At 35.8% G+C, this 22,738-nt stretch overlaps 1 protein-coding gene across 1 annotated transcript in view; it reads right to left on the reverse strand.

The window, feature by feature from the left end:
- RALGAPA2 (Ral GTPase activating protein catalytic subunit alpha 2) overlaps window positions 1-22,738 on the reverse strand; it is a gene marked incomplete at its 3' end in the record, with an annotated part of 286,220 nt that overhangs the window by 177,463 nt on the left and 86,019 nt on the right. The window contains exons 11-15 of the mRNA XM_084248454.1: window positions 16,415-16,582; window positions 15,279-15,416; window positions 13,378-13,526; window positions 8,986-9,097; window positions 1,138-1,375 (exon numbers count right to left, since the gene is read on the reverse strand). Of these exons, the coding sequence (XP_084104580.1) occupies window positions 1,138-1,375; window positions 8,986-9,097; window positions 13,378-13,526; window positions 15,279-15,416; window positions 16,415-16,582 (805 nt within the window). The remainder of the gene's footprint in view (window positions 1-1,137; window positions 1,376-8,985; window positions 9,098-13,377; window positions 13,527-15,278; window positions 15,417-16,414; window positions 16,583-22,738) is intronic.

A 22,738-nucleotide genomic window follows, 5' to 3' on the forward strand; every position in this document is an offset into this window, starting at 1 on the left:
TCTCAATCTCCCGCACCTCTGGCCTGTACTCTAGCTATTGTATAAATAAAAAACATAAATCTTTAAAATAAATAGTTTTGTGCTGCATAACAACATTTTGGTCAACAATGGACCACATATATGACTGTGGTGCCAAAATTCCTATTGCCTAGTGTTATGTCTCACAGGAACAATAAGACTAGATGACCAGATCTTCTTCTAAGATGTCTCCTAAATTGCTATGTCAAAAAAATAGATAAGTTCTGTCTGGAGAATAACATACACTCCATGATATTCACACACAACAAAATTGCCTAAAGATGTATTTCTCAGAATACTCCCTGTGATTAAGTGATACATGACTGTGTATTACACTTTTTTATCCAGTGCACCATCAATGGACACTTATCTCCACGTTTTCACTATTGTAAACAATGCTGCAAATGAACATGAGAGTGCAGAAATATCTTCAACATGGTGTTTTTATTTTATTCAGGTATCTATGCACAAGTGGAAGTGCTGGATCATATAGTAGTTCTATTTTTTTTTGCGGGGGGGGGGTGTGTGCAAAACAGTTTTTATCTAGAAATACAACCAAGCCAAATGACTCCCATCTGAAGCATTCAGAAGTTTTCCATGTTCTCCAGGGAGGTAGCTGAACACATTTTAATAGTGGTGTGTCTTGAGTTGACTTGCCTGGTTTTGATTTCTGTCTTTACCACTTAGCTATGGAACTGTAAATAAGTCAATCACTGAGAACTATTTTTGTCTTTGTATAGTTTCTTTGTCTATTATATGGGACTAATAGTACCTGCTTCATTGGTTACTATGATGGTAAAGAGAGATAATATGTACAAAGCGGTAGTCATTATTATTACTACTACTACTATTACTACTACTATTACTACTGTTATTATACAACTCCTCCACTTCCTGCCATCTTCCATGGCCTCTTTAGAAAATGACCATCCTCATTAAGGGAAATACTGCCATGAGACACAATCTAATGCCACCATTGAAAAAAACACTGACTGTAAGACTGGTTCCACTTATTATGATGTTTGTGGATAATAGTATAGCTATATAGCCTACATAATAGCCTAAGTATATATAATACACACTCCAGACATCTGGTGTTACACTGTAAGAGTTAAATACCTTTGCCTCGTTGCTTCCTTTCCTTTTGTTCACTTAATTTGTCCAGAGGTAGATTTGTCATCTCCACTCCATACACAGTTCTTGCGAGCACTGCAGTCAGAGAGTCCATAATGTTGGCCCACTCATTTATGAGTTCCTCCCATTCCGTAAGGGAGGACAGCACACCAAGAAAGTCATCCCAGAGTTCTCGTGAAATGTACACACAGAGGTTTGCTCGGATCCAAGCCACGATGAGCGTCTAAAACCAACCAACCAAAGAGAGAATTCAGTTGCCTTCATTGGGAAGTATTATCATTTTTAATAAGACATTTTAAATTAACATTATTAGTAAAATGAATTTTAAAATAAAGTGCTTTTGGAAGCAATATACAGATTCAATGCTATCCCAATCAAAATGTCAATGTCATTCTTCAAAGAAATAGAACAATTATTGATGAAATTCATATGGAATCACAAAAAACCCTGAATAGCCAAAGCTCTCCTGAAAAAAAAAGAAGGGAATGGAGGCATCACACTCCCAGACTTCAAACTCTACTACAAAGCCATAATCATCAAAACTGCATGGTATTGGAACAAGAACAGACATACAGACCAATGGAATCGAATAGAAAATCCAGAAATAAACCCACAGATTTATGGTCAACTAATCTTTGACAAAGGAGCAAAGACTATGCATTGGAGCAAAGAAAGTTTGTTCAATAAATCGTGCTGGGAAAACTGGGTCGCTACATGCAAAAGAATGAAGCTTGACCACTACCTCACACCATACTCAAAAATCAACTCAAAATGGATTGAAGAACTAGACATAAGACCTGAAACCATAAAATATATAGAAGGAAATATAGGCGAAACACTACGTGATTTGCACATCAAAGACAACTTTACAGACACATCACCCAAAGCAGTGATAGTGAAGGCAAAGATAAACAGCTGGGACTACATCAAATTAAAGAGCTTCTGCACAGCAAAAGAGACAATAACAAAAACAAAGAGAAACCCCACCAACTGGGAGAACATTTTTGCACCCAACACTAATGATAAAGGACTGATCACAAAAATCTGCAAAGAGCTGATGAGACTCAACAACAACAAAGAAAATAATCCAGTCAAAAAATGGGCAGAAGAGCTAAAAAGAAACTTCTCTGAAGAGGAAATGCAAATGGCCAACAGGCATATGAAAAAATGTTCAACATCACTTGTCATCAGGGAAATGCAAATCAAAACTACCATGAGATACCATCTTACACCAGTGAGAATGGCACATATTAAAAAAACTAGCAACAACAAATGTTGGCGAGGGTGTGGAGAAAAAGGAACTCTTCTGCACTGTTGGTGGGAGTGCAAACTGGTCCAACCACTGTGGAGAGCTGTGTGGAGATTTCTGGACCTACTAAACATAGAGCTTCCATATGATCCAGCAATTCCACTCCTAGGTATTTACCCAAAGGACAGAGAAACATCAATTCCAAAGAGCACCTGCACCCCTGTGTTTATAGCAGCACTGTTTACAATAGCTAAGCTTTGGAAACAACCCAAATGCCCAAAAATAGATGACTGGATCAAGAAGATGTGGTACATATATACCATGGAATATGACTCAGCATTCAAAAAAGATAAACACATGCAATTTGCAGCAACATGGATGGCGCTGGAAGGGATCATGCTCAGCGAAATAAGCCAAAAAGAAAAAGAAAAATACCGGATGGTCTCACTCATAGCAGGAATCTAGAAAACTTAAATAAGGGACCAGGAAAATGAATAACTATAAGAAAGTGAAAATCAAAATCAACAAAAAACTATGAACCAGAGACACTTTTAGGGGGGCGGGGCGGGAGGGGAGGGATTGGGGTCAGAATGGGGGGGCTGCAATTGTATGGGGAATATAAAAATAAAATTTATTATTTAAAAAAAAAAAATAAAATAAAGTGCTTTTGGAGCTTTTCTTTTAATTTCTCAAAATTCATTTGATATACTGTAATCAGAATTTGAGCTACTGTGAAATGGTATCATTGTAATCAAAGCTACTGATTCAAAATTATTATTCTACCTTCTGTGGTTGGTCTTGACTACAACAGGGAAGAAGACAAAGTTCTCTGTATAGCAACTATTCTGTTTCCTGAAATAGTTCTTTCCCTTATTCTCTATAGTGGTTATTTCAAACTTCCTCTTTTATATACATATATATATATATATATATATATATATATATATATATATATAAATCTCCAATTCCATTGACTCCTCCCGGATTCTTTGCAGAACCACTACAAATTTCAAAAGAAGAACAATCATAAAACAAGAACACCCATGAGACCTATGTACTCAGCCACCCCCTCCTCTACCTTCAGGCTATAAAGAGGGGCACCTACTCTTCCATACTTATCCACAGCTGTGTACAGGATCTTTTCCTCAGTCTTTGTTTCTATTAACCCCATCTCTATTTTATCTACAACTTACCATGTTTTCCTAGTTCCTCCCCATCAACATTTAAACATGCTCCTATCCTTCCTCTTCTTAAAAAAAGTTTCCTTGAACCCAGATTCTTCTAGCTGGAATCCCCTTTCTTCCCCTTCCAAAGCCGAATTTCTTGAAAGAATATTCTACACTCACTCTACCTGCATTTCCCCATCTCCCAGTCAACCCATTACTCTCACTTTCTCCCTCCTTATGCCACTCCCCACTTATGCCTGGTTTTTGGTCTCCATTCTTATGGTTCCAGTTGTCATCTGTGTATTGTTGACTTCTGAATCTCCATGTTCACTCTTGATCCCTTTGCTGGTTTCCTGGCCTACTACCAGCTTATCAGATAGTCCTATATTATGCTCTGAAGGCATGTCTAACACTGCATAATAGTAAAGAGAACTAAATTTTTTCCATTGAGATTCTTCCAGTTCTTCAACCTTATCTCTCCTGCTACTGGCCTTTAGATACAATCTGCCTTTCCTCTCTTCACTCCAATTTAACTTCCATTCTTTAGGTCACAACTTAAACATCACTTCCTCCAAGGTGTCCCTCAATACCATCACACCACAGTCCCAATAAGCAACCTCCTGACCCACAGTTCTCTGCGTTTCCCCCATCAGAACACTCATCACTCCTTTCCCTAATAGTCTCTTCATTATCCAGTGCTTTGCTGTAGTCTTATGTTCTATGACACTATAATGATCACATGGTCTACCCTGCAAGATAATTTTATGAATATTCTGGATATTTCTTTATTTTGAAATTGTCCAGTGCCTTACCTCTGCCAAAATATTTCACATCCTTTAAAATTAAAATATATCTTCCCTCAAAGAAACACCAAATCTCTAGATAGCCACACCCATCTCAGATGAAACCCAAATGCTTTTCTTAACCTTGGCAGAGAGAATCATTATATCTAAATCTCTGTAACTTCCCTGGATTTTCTATTAGAACTAAATGCACTTTTTAAGGTGCCAAATTAGGGAAGAAAAAAAAAAAAGGCCATCACTACTGACATGAGTTGTGCATGGGCTGGGGTAAATTTGCTTTTTAGTTTTTTCTCAAAAATTATATATATAACAAAAAACAAACATTTTTCTTATCACAGATATAGAAAAGCTTTGAGAAACTGAAAGCATTTTATAATTAAGCAGGTCTCTTCTAACCACTTGAAAATCATATTTAAAGTAGTATGCCTATTTGCTACTTTTCAATTCAAGCTTGCTGTTTTTATAGGGGTAAAATGTTTATTGAGTTGAAGTAGTTAAGTAGTTAAGTATTAAGATTTTTAATATTCAAACTTAAAATATGCTTCTAACATCAAAAATTGAAATTTTAAAAAATTAAGGATAATGCAAAGAAAAAATTAATTTTAATTATTGTTACTTTATACATATTTTCCAGCTTCTATTTTCACATTCCTTTCTTCAAAATGAGTTTGAGGCTGTGAATTGCATATGTGAAATAAAATGAATAAATATTAGATTAAAAATATAATCCTAGTAGAGTAAGAGAAATTAATTTCAGGATATCTCACAACTATGTATGCAGAAATGTTGAATCAGCATAATTAACAACTTTCACATAGAGCAAAATCAGAATTCAGTTTGTGAGGGTGGTACCTTTGAACTTTGAGTGAGTTATCCTTCTCTGAAGAGGATGAGGAACAGAGAAAGTCCCAGACTCTTGGTTCTGTCACTAAGTTGGTTTGTGACCTGGGTAATTTATAATAGATTTTCTGGACTAACACTACAAATTAAAAATCAGAACCTGAAAAAGATTATTTCCAAGGTTCTTTCAGCACTGAAATTCATGCTTTATCAAATATATCTTGACATATAAGCTGTACAAAAAACACCTTAACTCATAAGTCAATACTTTTCTTACATACATTTCCTAACCAGCCACTTTCTATAGTTTTCTACTTACCACATGTAGGGCACTACAGAATTTTAAAGTAATAGCTCACACTATTTTAAATAGCTCATGTTTGGACCATCGTCTTTCCTGATATATCTTCAGGTTTCACAGGACATAGTTAGCACTGATAACAGATTTAAAACATTATTAATGCAATCACCATTATTTGGTATATATTTAAAACTAAGTAAAACTCCACTATCATTTGAAGAGAATTTGCTAACTCAGGTTATCTACTGATGCCTAAGGAAAAAATTAGAAAAAGATCAAAGGATAATAACAGCTTAAAATTTCCTGTCTTCTCAAATAGTCTCCCTATTCAAATTTTTAAAAATCAAGTATCTGGCAATTGTAGACAATCTACATGACAAATGAATAATGATTAGATGGCACATTTTAATTTTAGTATGGGACTAAGATGATGCTCATTTGATTAAACAGCAGATCTGTCCAGACCTTTCACACTTCCCCTCATCCTGGATCTCATAAAACAAACTGGGAAGTTAACAGATGATCATAAATCCCAAATGAATCCTCTCTGATTCTTATGACAACTTTGCAAGATAGGAAGGAATTCTTTCCTGATTGTGGCAGATTAGGGAAGAGACTCAGAAAGATGAAGTGATTTGCTCAAGGTCACAAGGCCAGAAAGTATCAGAACTCAAAGTCTGCCTAACTCCAGTAAGAATCAGAGCTCACTTAGCAGGAATCTAGAAAACTTAAATAAGGGACCAGGAAAAAGAATAACTATAAGAAAGAAAATATCAAAATCAACAAACAACTACGAACCAGAGACACTCTATGGGGGATGGGGGACGGGGAAAGAAGGGCTTGGGGTAAAAATAAGGGGATTGTAATTGTATGGGGAATATAAAAATAAAATTTAAATTAAAAAAAAAAAGAACCAGAGCGCAGAATCTAACTCCAAAAAGCTCATCTGCTTTTTACTATTTTATAGTTAATTCTTAATTTAAGCATTCTTCTTGATATATCCCACATGGCCAAAATAGTAACAACACTGAAATTATCAGAATCATGGACTCAAGTAATCTTTAATATCTGGCAAGATTCCTCTTTTAATGAGAATATTCTCCCTTCCCAACCCCCAACCGAAAACCAACCAAATAACAAAACTCCAGAATAGATTTTTAATTTAATGACAAGTTCTCATTCCACTTTCAACACACACAACAGGTGGAGGGCCAGTCAACTGGTGAGGAATGAAGTCCAACCAGTCTGAGCCTGGCTTCAGTCTATGTCACTAGGCACCTCAATTTATTCATGACTGGAAGCTTGCAAAGGCACCTATGGTGAGCACTCCATGAAAAGCAGAACAAAGTGAGCAGTGTCTACATGCCCGCACAGGTAGTAAAGCAGTGGTCAGCACTACCCTCTAGACAAGAGCAGTGGTCAGCACTACCCTCTAGAAGAGTTGGATTTATGCAAAAGATGTATAGAAACACTTCGTACATCCAATAACAAGGTAAGGCAATCAGAGTGAAAGTGATTAGCATATTCAGGAGGCAAGTGAGTACATGCCAAGTATTTCTGCAGCCTCTCATACATTTTTCATCAAGTCAAGATCATTCAATCAAATTACATTACTAAAAAGTGACAGCTATGTTCTCTTGTATTATAATGGGAATATTTAACTTTATTCAAAGAACTAATTTACCTTTTTGTTACCTTCACCTATATATTCTACCTGTATTCTAGACATGCTTTTAGTTGATACTTTCCAAAATCACCTGAAAGACAACTGAGGAGATTCATTAGTTTCTCTTCCCTGCAAATACCACTTCTGGTCTTCATCTACCATGCCTTCTCCTGTCAAATTATACAAAGTGAGGACCATCCATTGTAATTCCTTGATTTGTGTAGAATCTCACATTTTTCCCACAGTCATGTACACTAATCTCTTTCAAAAATGTCACATAAATTCTATGTATACTATAAATATGAATGCTTTCCAAAGAAATGCTGCAATAGACCTCCTCTCTCAGAACCAGTTAAAACTTATACTTCTCAGGCAGTATTTCATCATCGGCTTTTCTCTCCCTCTGAAGGCAGTATCAGACTACACATATTCTTGATCCTTCTTACCATGAGAGATGTGAGAAAAACAATCATCTCCTTGGCTCTTTGTTCCCACTGAAGGCCAGTCAAGTCCTCCTCACCTTATTTCCCCTTCCCCAACCCCTTCTTGTTTTCCATTAGTAGACATACAATCCCCACTGACGTGCCCTCCATGTAAACTGCCCTCTCCAACCACCTCTCCTTTTTCCTGTTCCCTTCTATATAGCAACATCTCTGCAAAGTTTTCACTATACTTGCTACCTCCACTGCCAGGCTCACATTTTCTCCTCTGTCCACTCCAGCTGCACTCATTCCCCTAGAATATTCTCAATCACCTACATGTTTTCAAAGTGAACGATCCAATGGCCACTCCCCTCATACCCAACCCTCCTCTCCATGCATCCAAGAGACTTGCTCTTCTAGTTACCCTCTGAGCTCACTGACCAAACTTTCTCAGCAGCCTTGACTGACTCTTCCACCAAGCACGAGCATGGAGACGGTCCTCTTCTATGACACATATTCTCTCCCTAAGTAATTCCATCCAGTCTTATGGCCTTAAACAAAACTGTCCATCATACCAAAAGCTCTCACATTTTCATTTCTAGCCTGAACTGTTCCTGGACTTTATTCTTATTCCAATGATTCTGTTCATCCTTCACATCTTGAAATCTACCAAGGCTATCGGTTCTTTTCATCTTCCTTATTTCTACCAACGTCAAGCAAGTCAAAAGAGGAAGCATATAGGCAGCAGAAAGGTGTGAAGGTAACAAAAATATAAATGAGGTTTTTTAATAAAGCAAAATATTCCCATTATAACACTTGAGAACACAACTATCACGTGGTAAGAAGAGTCAAGAAAATGAATAACCTGATATTGTATTGAGAGGGAGAGAAAGGCAGACCTGAAAAAAAGCCTGGCACTAATAGCAAAACATAAATTGCAATGTTCAGGAGAAAGTCAAAAAGGAAAATTTCTTTTTTTTTTTTTAAGGTTTATTTTTTATTTGTACAATAGCTGGGGTATGGGCCAGAGGCATAGGAGGGAGAGAGTATTCACCAGAGACAAAGTGGGGAGCAGAACAGGCAGACGGACCAAAAGCACTGCTGAGGGGAGCAGCAGACGCGACAGGAGAGGTCTGCTGCACCATGTGGGAATCTCGCTGGCAGGCCGGGAATCGAACCCATGCTGCAGAGGCTGCAGACAGCTTCACAGTGCCATGCTCAACCCACTGCGCTACTAGGGAGGCGCAAGAAGGAAAATTTCTTATTAAATTTCTAAAAATTTAAAGCTAAATTTTACTCTTAAAAATTCTCAGTGACTAAAACTAATTTGCTGTAAAAATCTGATTCATTTCTTGCATATGCAGTGTTTTAATAAAAAAGACTTACCCTGAACAGTAACCCTGCCAAGCTCTGGGCAAACAAGTCCTTTATTTGTTTATCCTTTGGCTTCTGCATGACAGCTTCTGTTATCCTGAGTAGTATTTGCAACATCTGTTCCCTGTAACATCACCCAAAATAAAAGCTCATATTATTAATCACATCTCCAAATCACTTTAATTTATAGGTAGAAGAAATTCTCTTAAGAATCCAGCAACATCAATAGTCATGTACTACTCCAAAGTATTAAAAATATGAGTGCCAGTTACATAATTAATATCTTATTTAATCAAAATAAGCTACCCTATGTTACTACAGTTATAAAAATATTCTACACTAACAGACAGGATAAAAAGGTATTATCACACCCTGATTTTTTTCCCACCCTTGTAAAAAGGGAGGCAAGATTGTTTTCTCCATCTGTACCAGTTCATAAAGGCACAAATTGAAGAGGTCTACCTATCTAAACTTATATAGCACTCTTTAACTTTCTACACCCATTATTTTTCTTAACCTCTGAATCTATCTTTGTGATAGAGAATAGAACTGGTATTTTTCTTCACTTGTGGGTAGATATGAGTCAGTAAGATAGTGTGACCTGCCGCAGACAGGACAGCCGATGAAGTTCTCAGCCATTACCGAAGACTCGGAGTCTAAATGAATTTGCAGTGGGCAGAAGCTGGGGAGAGTGCCATCGAGAGCAGCTCTGCCTTTCACCCGCCCAGCCCAAGTTTTTATTGAAGATATGGACAAAGGAACACGAAAATAGCATGCAATTGTGTTTTTGCTTATACAGATTAATAAATTACTGCTGAAAACAAGTTTTCCTGATTAGTAGGAAACATGCACACAAGCCAGTAAGTACATCCTCAGAGAACAGGAGTCAATTCTGGGAAGAAGTTCTGTTTGCAGAACTTCTAATGTCCTGGAACTCGTATGCAGAGTAAACAGGTATTCTCCAAAAACCCCAGCTCTATTTAGGGCAGCAGGCTCCCAACAGTGACCAAGCTCCACATTGCCCTCACAGATAGGAGGGTTTGGTCTGGTCACCAATGGAAACTTAAGACGCATGGAGCTTGTGCCTTGCAGAAGGGGGTTTTATGTAAAAGATCTTTTGAATATTATAAAACATTAGAGAAAACAAATAACACTGTTGATTATTATAACAGTAATAAGTTCTGCAGAGCAGCCATAGGGCATTTTTCTTTCTCACAACTGAGTTATATTCTTAAATCTTTTGCTGGATTCCATGCAAAGAACACATTATTTATATATATATCTATTTGGTTTCCAAGAGAAATCACCACAGTTCCTTTTAACTTCTCCTTTGAGGCCTTACAGACAAATTATTCACTCATCTTTATAACTTTCTCCTAAGCTTTCCTGTTCTTTGATGATAAAAACAAAAATTAAACAAAATAACCTAGTCCAGGCAGATGATGAGATTGCTAAATCATAGTTACTTTATGCTTTGCTCATATCTCTGCATGTCAGAATAGGGTTTTTTTTCTTATATGACACTGAATCTCATTAAACTTCTCAAGGTATTTAATGACCTCTGGGGATTTCCCACCCAATCATTAGCTGAACTCACTTGATTTTCATTCTGAGGTTATCTGTTGGTATCCACTCTCAGTGTACTCTGTCTTACTTGTTTATGTGTTCCTATACACTGTCTATGAATTTTGGAAGCAAGTGAGAAGAATAACCAAATCATGGGAAACCTGAGCACCTATGCATGGAGCAGAGAGTGCAAATGAAGAGCAGAATGAAGGAAGAAAAGGCACAGATTTGGGGAAAGTCCTATTTACCATAAGTCTCTAAGACCCTGTCACAGTGGAGGGAAGGACAGTACCCAGTGTCACCACTGCCTGCTCACATTACATGATGTTTTTAAGACAACAAAAAATGACCCCTTTCACAAGAGTGGTAACATACCACCACCAGTGCGCCTCCCCCCCAATCCCAGCTCAAGTACATGTGATGGAGTAAGAGATAATATTTTTTACACATTTTTTACATCATTTTTCATTTTTGCACAATGTATGCATTTTCATCTTGGCTATAGTCCCCATACAATTCCCAACCTCCATGTTTTACAGCAACATGGATGGAGCTGGAAGGGATCATGCTCAGTGAAATAAGCCAGAAAGAAAAAGAAAAATACTGGATGGTCTCACTCATAGCAGGAATTTAGAAAACCTAAATAAGGGACCAGGAAAAAAACCTAATTATAATAAAGTAAAAATCAAAATCAACAAGAGATATAATAATTTTTGCAAAAACCTTGGTCATGGAAACTGCTCTCAAAAAAATGCAAACGTGACTGAAGCAATCACTAACAGAGCCAAAGGATCAATTCAATTTCTAAACATATAAAAAAGCTTGGAAAGCCATGAAATCCCATGCAGAATCTTCTGGAAGAAAATGGGGTAAAAAAAGGTCTCTAATTTGGAAAAATCTTTACAGTTTGACATCAGCTTATTCCTTTCCATTTTTGTGAAATGTTAACTTTTGGGAGTAAAACAAACTTCTATTGGAGCACATGAATCAGCCTATCTGCTAACCTAGGATTTTCCTGCCTTCTTTATTAATTCCTTTGTCTTCACCTTCTCGGATAGATGGTATTGTTTCTCATTCACATACTAATTACTCACTCTTAGAACTTCCCTGGTTACGGACCTGGTCTAAGTCACCATGGTTTATAACCGCAGACTTTGTGTTCCACCACACTGTGTCTTCTCTACACTGCTGCCACGGAGATCTTTTGGAATTTTAAGATGGACTGTGAGGAAGAAAGCCGCGGAAGGACAGGAATCTTGTCTGTCTAGTTCACTCTCTATCCTTATAGCAAAAGTTTCTGGGGTTACTCAGTAGATGAAAGGAAGACAAGTAAGAGAGGAATAGAGGGAATTCAGGAATTGTCTGAGACAAAAATACATGAAATCTACTAGAGAAACAGCTCCACTGACTATAATCAGCTCCACTTCTATAATCCTTTTCATGTTTTTACATGGAATTCTCTGAATTACTGAAAAACAGAGAATTTTATTTCCTAGAATTTTCATCCAAAAAGATTACTAAAAATACAATATTATTGATACAATGGTGTATAGAATTCACAGTTTTCAAAAAAGAACATCATAAATATTATTGCTGCAAGTCTGGTATGGAGAAGCAGACATTTCAGTTGAAAGTATATGAGCATTTCTCGTTATTTTCACTATTACTGATGCAGTATTACTCTTTATTAAAGCATAGTGCTCATTGAGATAATGTTTTCATCTGTAACAAATGCTTCTTGGCAAATAATGCAAAGTTTAAAAGTCTGGGAAATGTGACCTTGGAATTTATATCTTAAAATAATCATTTGATACTTGATTTCTGTATCAGTGAACTTTTCTGCACAACAGGATTCTTCTGGGCCCACATTTCTCTCATCTTTGAAAGAAAAGGGCTGAGCTAAATGACCCAGAGGCCCTTGTCAAGTCAGTCCTACCTCATTTCTATGATTTCTAGCAATTACTGACAGATTCCTAAGGTACACTGAAGTACTGCCTGGAAGGTGTCCAGAAAAGGCAACCAGAACACACATGTGCAATGGTGACCCTGAGGACTACTTGTAGGGAGGGCACCACCAGCACTGGTCTGGAGGAATTTCAGTGGACTAAGAGCCAAGGTAAAAATCACTGACCAGCTAGGTGAGTGAGAATCGAAGATGGGTGGGAAGAACATGCAAAGGACTCAAGAGGAATTTCAAAGGCAGAAAGTAGACACAGACTCCCAAGGAGTACACAGTGCCTTTACGGCACTTTGGTCTGTTGCTGAGAACCTCTGAATGCACCTCCTAGAATGCAGGGATTCATTATGGGAGAAGGATACTGCTTCTCTTTAGGGATACCAGAAACACAAAACTAAGGATAAAAAGGAAAATATATAAGCCTATCTTAATGATGCCATTATATTTTTGACTGCACTATTTATTTAGTCCCTAACAATTTATCATTTAAAGTAACTTTTTCCAAAACAGATTTTAAGCTTGAAGTTTGAAGCAATAAAAATCAGTTAACAGTACTTTGGAATAATTAAACTCATCTAGGCCTATAAAGAATGATAATATAAAACACCAGTTACTGCATTTTAATTATGACAGTTAAAAATGGGAAAACCCTACTATTAAGTAATATTACTCATAATTCAAGAACATTTTTTAAAACCAACAATGAAAATAAGCAAAGTACTGAAAACTTACCTTCTACATAAATCACAGAAACTGTTACAAAAGACGGTTATCATCTTATTGTTAATTTTGTAAAGCCATTTAATAAATGGAGGCTTTAGCATTTTAATTATTATGTTGAAAAACATTTGATTTATATTATTAATTTGAAATAAACTCACCATGTCTTTTTATTCATTGTAAGCTCCATTATCATGCGCCTAAAAATAATCAAAACAGCTTTACAAGCATCAACTTGTTCTTTCAAGAGCATAGGGACTTCAGCACAAGGTTCCAGCAAAAAGACGTTTGCAGCATTTGTCAAAAATACCTTAAAATCAACAAATTTTACATTAGAAAATATAATTAAACATATAAATTTGAAAAAATTTGCTTAAAGATGATAAAAATTTCATTCTACCAAAGAATTACCTTAACTGACATTTTAATTAATGTAGTATTAATACATTATATACAAGATTTCTTTTAGTTCACCACTTAGAATCACTTTAAATATATCTAAAAGAACCTTTTTAGAAAAAAAATACTATTACCTATTAATATTGCAATTTAATAAATTTTATGCGTCAGAAGAGTTTTTGAAGACCTTTTCTTTACAGCTCAAAAAAAGGAAGAATGGTAAAAAAGATAACAGGATCACTGTCTCTGGATGAAAAACTTTGAGATGATGGCCAAGGAGGCAAAGACTACAGGGATGACCACAGGGAGCTGTGGTCACAGAGTGGCTGGAAAAAACTAGCTGACTAATGTTGACTCTCCCGGCACAGACAATTTGCTGACAGGACATGCAGCCACACACTCAGTAAGGGTGTGGTGCAGTGGTGTGCCAAGAAATAGTCAAAGCCTCACTGTTGACACTGTACATCTTCCAGAAGCAAATATTTTTAATATGATAAATATATAGTGGAATGCAAATCTAAAGTGAATTCTTAAGATAAAAACTAAAATTTAAAAGAAAATCTGATAATAAGCTGACTAAGCTCTGCCTGAGACCTTCAGAATACAAGTTCATTGTCCTTTATTATCAGGGGTATCACAGAATAAAATTGTGGGAAGCACTACCAGGGTATGGTAAGTTACTGCTTAGGGGTACAATCATAAAATAACAATGTATTACCATTTACATAGATGACACAAGTGATTCTCTCCAATTTGAGTATTCTAAATCTGCTCCATCTATCTAGAAATAAAGTCTCTTTTCTGTTCAAATGTACAAACAAAAAGAGTATGGGAACAGAGTTTCTCTGGCTCATTTGTGTATGAAATCCATTACAACATTTTAAAACAGATAGGAGAAATTAAACTAACATACTCAAAAGTAAAATGTTGACAGCCTTTAAGACTATCTTATGTAAGATTTAAAAGTCCCATTTTCTAGAAGTTATTAAATAAGTACTATAGTAGTAATATGTGATGACAGCAATTATGAAGTATGTACTGGCCTTGCAGTAAGAAAAAAAGAAATAACTTTCTGACTAACAAACTGTAGATAATTTCTCTATCCCCATTTCTGAGACAAATCCTGAGGTCTGAAGTGATTAAATTAATGAGTCAAAGTTGTTCTTTCCAATCTTCCTATATGCTATTGGTTCTACTTAATATAGTTGTTTAAATAAACATCTAAATATTAGTATGTTAATCATCATTCTTTATAAACACAGGCAAATTTTAAACAAATCCAAGATACATATAATAATCACCAAGCAAGGCTTGCAAATTAGAATCCAGGAAACCAGCTACCCATATGTGTTCGTAAGATATTTTTAATTAAAAAAAAAAAAGGTTTAAATCTCAGTCATTTCACTTTCACTGCATAATAATTCTCTTTGACCAGAAAATCCTTTTCTTTGAGTAGAAAAAAAAAATTTACCAACTGCAGCAGGGAAATCAGTAAAAAAAAAAACAAAAACAAACAAAAAAAAACCAATTAGAATGAAAATTTAACAGCTATTTACTGGCAGATAGTAAAAGATCAGCCTATTTTACATGATGTTATCCCCAGTAAACAAAATGTTCAAAATGACTCCAGTTGGAGCCTTCATGTCTCCAGCCAGCCATGTACCTGCAGCATTGCCTGTGCCCCAGCTTTCACATTCTTATTTTCCTCTTCGGTCACACAGCCTCTGCTCACTGCACTGGTGAAAGAGTATGTTCGTCCCCAACTAGAAGAGCGTTTATGACCGAAACTTTCAGAAGAAGTCTTCAGAAAATAACAATCAGTTAACAAGTGGGAAGAAACAACTGCATATATTTAATTCCTTACAATGACCAGAATTCATAAGAATGTAAGCTCTAGGAGAGCAAATCATTTTCCATTTTGTTTACCATTCTATCTCTAGCACTTAAAACAGCGTTTATCAGCACTTAGTATGTACTATAAGTAATGTTCATCCAAGGGCTGAGGATGTAACTTAGACTTTCCAAATATGTGATAAATTGCATGGGCAATTTGACCTCAAGACCAGTTACTGAAATGATTTCACCAATAGTGAAAAAACCACATTTATGGAATGAATACAGGTATTTAAAACTGACAAGCTTTTTCTCACAAATATTTTAAAAGTTTGCTGGTAATTGCTAAGACAAATAACTGCTTTTAGAAGTAATTTAACAGATTAAATTTCAAGATAGTAATACATATGACAAGTTTCTTTTATGTTTCAGAAAGAGGAGCACTCTGTTGTTTTTGATTTATCTGGCCTCCAACTTTGCCTAACACAGGCTAACAGGTCCATCATAATAGCACTCACTCTCCAAGGACACCGCCCAGCACTGTAGTGAGGCTTAAGTGGAGACAATATTTTATTTGCTGCTAGGTTAGTCTTTTCAAATATGTAACAACCCCACATCTTTGATACATGTCACTCAGTGAGAAAAGTCTGCCCAAACTTCTAAATTTAGTTTCTCAAATGCTATTTATTTAAACATGTCAACAATAAGGAAGTAATATTTTTCAGTCTCATTCAGAGAAGTGTAAAATATGATTTATTAAACAACCCCCATGTGATAGCAAAGAACGGATCAAAGCTGCAATGCACACATGTCCCTCATTCCGTGTCTAGAAGATGACAGCTGACCCTGCCGAGACCACAGAAGCAGACCTGCCTGCTGGTACCCACTGACTAGGCCCTTGACTTAGCAGACATGCTTCCCTAACATATGTATGACTGCCAATTCCAACGAGTAATATAATATTACCTCCTTGCTATCAGTCTCCAAAAAACCTAATTTCTCAGCATCTTCTTGGGCAACATCTTTTTTATCCGGTTCCTCCATGAACACAGGTTTGTCCTGGAGGATCCACTTTCTGTATACTTGAACCACTTTTCTTGTTACAGCTATGTCACAGGAAGGCAACAGGAAGGCCTAAAATGAAAAAAAGAAAACTCCCTTTAATTCTATACAAGCTTAAATCACCAGACAGCCACTTAACACACATTTCCAATGACCATCACTCATTTCAGGCTTTCCTTTGAAAGAGTTTGTGGACACTATATAGGGCCACATATTTTTGTGCACATCAAATTTATCTGAGGAAAAATGTTGTCATAATTGGGCCAGAAAACATAATGTAATTTAAAAATAACTTCTGGGTTCTGAATAACTTTACCAGAAAAATAACCAAAAGGCATACCTATACAGATACTTTAATTGGCCATATAAACAACACTAATTGCACAACTTGGAAATTTTCCCAATAAATCAGAAATATATTTTAAGATAACAGACTTACTGGTACAACCCTCTGAACATTTCAGTTTTCATAACACTGATTAGTATTCAAATTTTATTTGGCATTAGGTAAAATTTGTAAAATGAAATACACAAATCTTAAGAGAACCATTTGATGAATTTTGACAAATATAGGTAACTATGTAACCTAAATCCACTATAAGAGAAACTATGTAATCCTTCCCTCAGAAAATAAATATAAATTCTCCTGGAAGAAAATAAAATCATAGTAAAGCCAGAATTATTTCTACAAACTGCCTGGTTAATGTGACATGCTGCACATTAACTCAGAAATATGAGAAGTCAATATGAATAAATCCACAATAAAAATCAACAAAAGTTAAAAAACAAAGAGGAGAAACCTTATTTGAAGAAAGACTAAGAATTTTGCCAAAACTGACAAGATACCAATCCACAGATTTAAAGAATCGGAAAGAAACCCAAGCAGAACAAGTACAAAGCATATATAGTAAGACTGCCAAAAATCAGATATAATAAAAAATCTTAAAAGATGTAAAATATATAAAGAAATTATATATATTTTAAAAAAAGATGTCAGAGGGAAAGAGATATTTCCTCCAAAGGAGCAACCACATGACCTAACATACTTCTCAAAAAAAAAAAACAAAAAAACAAAACACTGGAAGCCAAAAAGAATGGAACAAAGTACAGAAAGAAAACAGCTGCCAATGTAGAATTCAACACCCAGAAAGAATACACTTCAAAATGAAAGCAAAATAGTTACTTTCAGATAAGAAAAAGTGAGACAATTGTTACCAAGAGATCTGGTCTAAGAAAAATACTAAAGTATTCTTTAGGGAGAAGCAAAAATAATTCCAGGTTCTAGAAATACAGAAAGGAATAAACTGCAACAAAAAGTGCAATTACTTGGATAAATCTAAATAAATAAAATATATGTGAACAAAAAGGATAAAACTGGGCAAAACACAGTTGGTCCAAAAGATATATACATATAAACATATACAATGTAGGTGTAATGTGTATATATAAAAAATATATATTCATAATATAGAAAAACCAATCAAAGGATCAGAAAGAGACAAATTTTAAAACCAAACCCTGAAAGAAAATCATAGATCTGTAACTTTTAACAGATGAGGGGTGAGAATGGGAGGCTATGGGAAAGGGACCCAGCACAAAGGTGGAGGACTACAGGTACATTAGTGATGGGAATGCCATGATGAATACACCTAAACTGTCAAAACATTAGAGATGATATGAAACAATTTAAGATAGGGATGTTCTCATTTTCCCTTCACATATGAGCAGCAATTTAGTTTGGCATTATAATTTTAGGTCATTCTTCCACCTAGGAATTTATAAATATACACACACACACACACACACATTTTATTTTACATCACTGTTCATTTTTGTACAATGTATGCTTGTATGCTCTTTCCTCTGAGATATAATCCCTGTAAAATTCCCACCACCAATTCACCCATGAACCATCACCATAGTCCCTTGTGCTCTTCCTGCCCCTGTTTTGATCCCTCTGCCTCCTTCTCCCTTGCAGAATGTCTGATTTATAGTTGCCTGCTAATTCTGGCTTGTTTTATTTTTAAGTTAAAACTTTTCTAAACATACAAATCAGAAGAAGCAGGAAAAGCTACAAGGGCTTCAGATATACAACAGAGACTTTAGAATGACTTTTATTTCTTATTTAAAGAAATAAAAGACAAGTTTGAAAGTGTAGGAAAAAAGAAACTGTAACAGATGACTAAGCAGATCTGAATAGGAATAAAATACAACATCTATAAAAGACACCTTGAAAACACCTCTCAATAACAAAAAGAGGTAAGCCAAGAAGTCAATCAAAGCAAGTATTTTAGGACTCTGAACAGGAGGAGAAACTAATCTATCTAAAGATAGAACCAAGACTAAACTGTGAACACTAGGATTCCAAAATGACTGCAAAATATAGATTTATAACATAATGAAATCAGATGAGGAGAGGAGGCTGAAGAAAATACAAGGCTGCTAATCTCTTTGTATTTCACAAGAAATCAACAAATACTATCTAAATTACAACATGTAATTAAAAAGTAACTTCGGTACCTTAATGTAATTTTTTTTAAAGATTTATTTTATTTATTTATGTATACAAGAACTAGATGTAGGCCAGCGGTACAGGGGGAGGGAGTGAGAAGATTCACCAGAGACAGAGTAGGGAACAGAACAGGCAGATCTACTGAAATACACTGCTGAGGGGAGCGGGAGAGACAGGAGAGGTCTGCTGTGCCATGTGGGTTAGCTCCCTGGCTAGGAATCAAACTCATGCTGCACTGGCTGGGAATAGCTTGATAGTGCTGAGACTTAACTCCTTTCAGCATCTGGGAGGTCCACCTTAATGTAAATTATAATCTTATTATAGACAAATATTTTAGCAATTAATATTTCTTGTGGCAAATGAATGTTTATTTGAATTTTAACAATTCCTTCAGTTCACTTTATTTTCTTGTCATCTGCTAAATTCAAGTAAAATGAAATTCAGAACTATTTATTAAAAATGTACTAAAGAATTAAAATTTAGGTCAAAAAATGGGCAGAAGAGCTAAAAAAACACTTCTCCAAAGAGGGAATGCAAATGTCCAACAGGTATATGAAAAAATGTTCAACATTCCCTCAAGCTGAGTAAACCTCTATCTGGTTTTGCCTTTTCCTGTTTTTGTCTGTCCGCTTGTCCATCTATATACCTGCCTACCAAATCCTAATTCTGTGTAAAACTATCCACCCATATAGCTATTCCTCCCTGTTTATTTACAACTCCTCTAGCTTGCCTATCTTTTTTATTTTACATATTTTTTACATCATTTTTCATTTTTGCACAATGTATGCATTTTCATCTTGGTTATAGTCCCCATACAATTACCACCACCCTTGTTTTGATCCTACTCCCTTCTCCCCCCACTGTCCCCCCTGAGTGTGTCTCTGGTTTATAGTTGCTTGTTGATTTTGATTTTTATTATAGTCTTTTTTCTGATCCCTTATTTAGGTTTTCTAAATTCCTGCTATGACTGAGACCATCCAGTATTTTTCTTTTTCTTTCTGGCTTATTTCACTGAGCATGATCCCTTCCAGCTCCATCCAAGTTGCCGCAAATTGCATGAGTTTATCTTTTTTGATTGCTGAGTAATATTCCATTGTGTATATGTACCACATCTTCATGATCCAGTCATCTATCTTTACCCACCTGACTACTCTATGCCTGCCTATCAATTTATTGTCTATCAACTCAGTGAAAATGTCCCTGTCTGTCTGCCAACCTGCATTCTGTCTGTTTACATCATGTCCTACCATCTCCTTTCTGCTGATCTCTCACTAACCTTCCAGTTCGCAAGGCCAGTAGCTATATGGACATAAAGACTACCTAGAATGGTGCTCCCCTGACCTTAATAGCAGTTACTAAGATGGTAGTGCTTGAGTGACTTGCTTTTGCTTTCTCCTCTAGTTACAGTCTCTATTAAACTAATGAATGTTATCTTATTTAAAAAAACAACAACAAAGTTGTTCTTTAAAGGAAAACCTAATGCTCCTTTAGAGCAGTGCATCAAACTTTTCACATCATAAGCTAAGACATTTTTCTGAATATATACATTGGTATATATAGAATGTACATAAATAAATCGGAAGTTAACCAAAGAAATATTGTGAGACCATCCGGTATTTTTCTTTTTCTTTCTGGCTTATTTTGCTGAGCATGATCCCTTCCAGCGCCATCCATGTTGCTGCAAATTTCATGTGTTTATCTTTTTTGAATGCTGAGTCATATTCCATGGTATATATGTACCACATCTTCTTGATCCAGTCATCTATTTTTGGGCATTTGGGTTGTTTCCAAAGCTTAGCTATTGTAAATAGTGCTTGCCATATTCACTGCACTGTGAAATGCTTTGTTTTATTCTATTTCATTTCATTTTTTTTTTAAAAAAAACTAGTTTTGACTAATAAATCACAACAGGTAGTCTGAAAAACACAAGTTAGAAGAAATTTTCCAGTGGAAGGAGCCAGGGACCAGAACTGCAATACCCACAGCCCTCTACCACCACCTATCTTACCCACTGAAGGTAGCAGTTGATTGAGGCTGTCCTCAGTTTTGCCAAATCTTGTCTTCCTTCAGTTACTATTTCTACTACCTTAAACTCACTACACCATCCATGGTGAGTGAACCGTCATCAGCATTTATTCCCTCTTCTCCCACCTGGACATCTGCTATCTGCTGTTTTGTACTGTTCTCTGGTGCACACATGCATCCTATTTCCCCACTGAAAATGTGCAAGTACTGAATATATATTTTAAACTTTAATAATCTTTAGGTTTAAAAAGTCTCTGAATAATTTTAAAATTAAAAAAGATTTTTTTTTGGTCCCTCCCCACCTCTGAAAAAGAAATTGTTAATGTAAGTTATCACATTTTGTCTTCCATAAAAGAAAAATGTATCCTTGATCAAGAGAGGCCAATAGAAAACAACACTAAACCCCATGTCCTTTTCCCGAATGTTTCTATTTCATCATTTTAACAATACCCAGTACTTACATTTTAAATTTCATATACAGATTTCAAATTAACTTAAGAATTACTAAATGTAAATAATTTATTTTTTATTTTTTATTTTTATATTCCCCATACAATTGCAACCCCCTTATTTTGACCCCAACCCCTCCCCTCCCACCCCCTACCCCCCATAGAGTGTCTCTGGTTCATAGTTTTTTGTTGATTTTGATTTTCACTTTCTTATAGTTATTCATTTTCCTGGTCTCTTATTTAAGTTTTCTAGATTCCTGCTATGAGTGAGACCATCCGGTATTTTTCTTTTTCTTTCTGGCTTATTTTGCTGAGCATGATCCCTTCCAGCGCCATCCATGTTGCTGCAAATTTCATGTGTTTATCTTTTTTGAATGCTGAGTCATATTCCATGGTATATATGTACCACATCTTCTTGATCCAGTCATCTATTTTTGGGCATTTGGGTTGTTTCCAAAGCTTAGCTATTGTAAATAGTGCTGCTATAAACAAAGGGGTGCAGGTGCTCTTTGGAATTGATGTTTCTCTGTCCTTTGGGTAAATACCTAGGAGTGGAATTGCTGGATCATATGGGACAAGAAATTTCCACACAGCTCCTGTTTAGTAGGACAAGAAATCTCCTGTTTAGTAGGACAAGAAATCTCCACACAGCTCTCCATAGTGGTTGGACCAGTTTGCACTCCCACCAACAGTGCAGATGAGTTCCTTTTTCTCCACACCCTCGCCAACATTTGTTGTTGCTAGTGTTTTTAATATGTGCCATTCTCACTGGTGTAAGATGGTATCTCATGGTAGTTTTGATTTGCATTTCCCTGATTACAAGTGATGTTGAACATTTTTTCATATGCCTGTTGGCCATTTGCATTTCCTCCTTCAGAGAAGTTTCTTTTTAGCTCTTCTGCCCACTAAATGTAAATAATTTTGAGCTTCATATAAAGATGTCTCATTTAACTACAGTCATAAACAGTCCAGTTACCTCAATGACCCTACTGCAAAACTGAATTTAGATTGGAATTAGGGTATGAGATTGAATTTAGAATTTAAAGCACGCTACTATTAGGGTGGCACACCAATAATGGAGGCAGGTAGAACAATGTGTATAATACATTTACAATTGCACAGTTAAGGTAAAACCACATCAATTTAGTAAGTATCTCTATGCAAAATTTAAAAGTTCTGTAAGGTACCTAGTCTGATATTAAGCATATGTGTCTAAGAGATTGAAACACTACTATATGTAGG

This window comes from Talpa europaea, assembly GCF_964194135.1.
Source record: "Talpa europaea genome assembly, chromosome: 11".
NCBI lineage: Eukaryota > Metazoa > Chordata > Mammalia > Eulipotyphla > Talpidae > Talpa > Talpa europaea.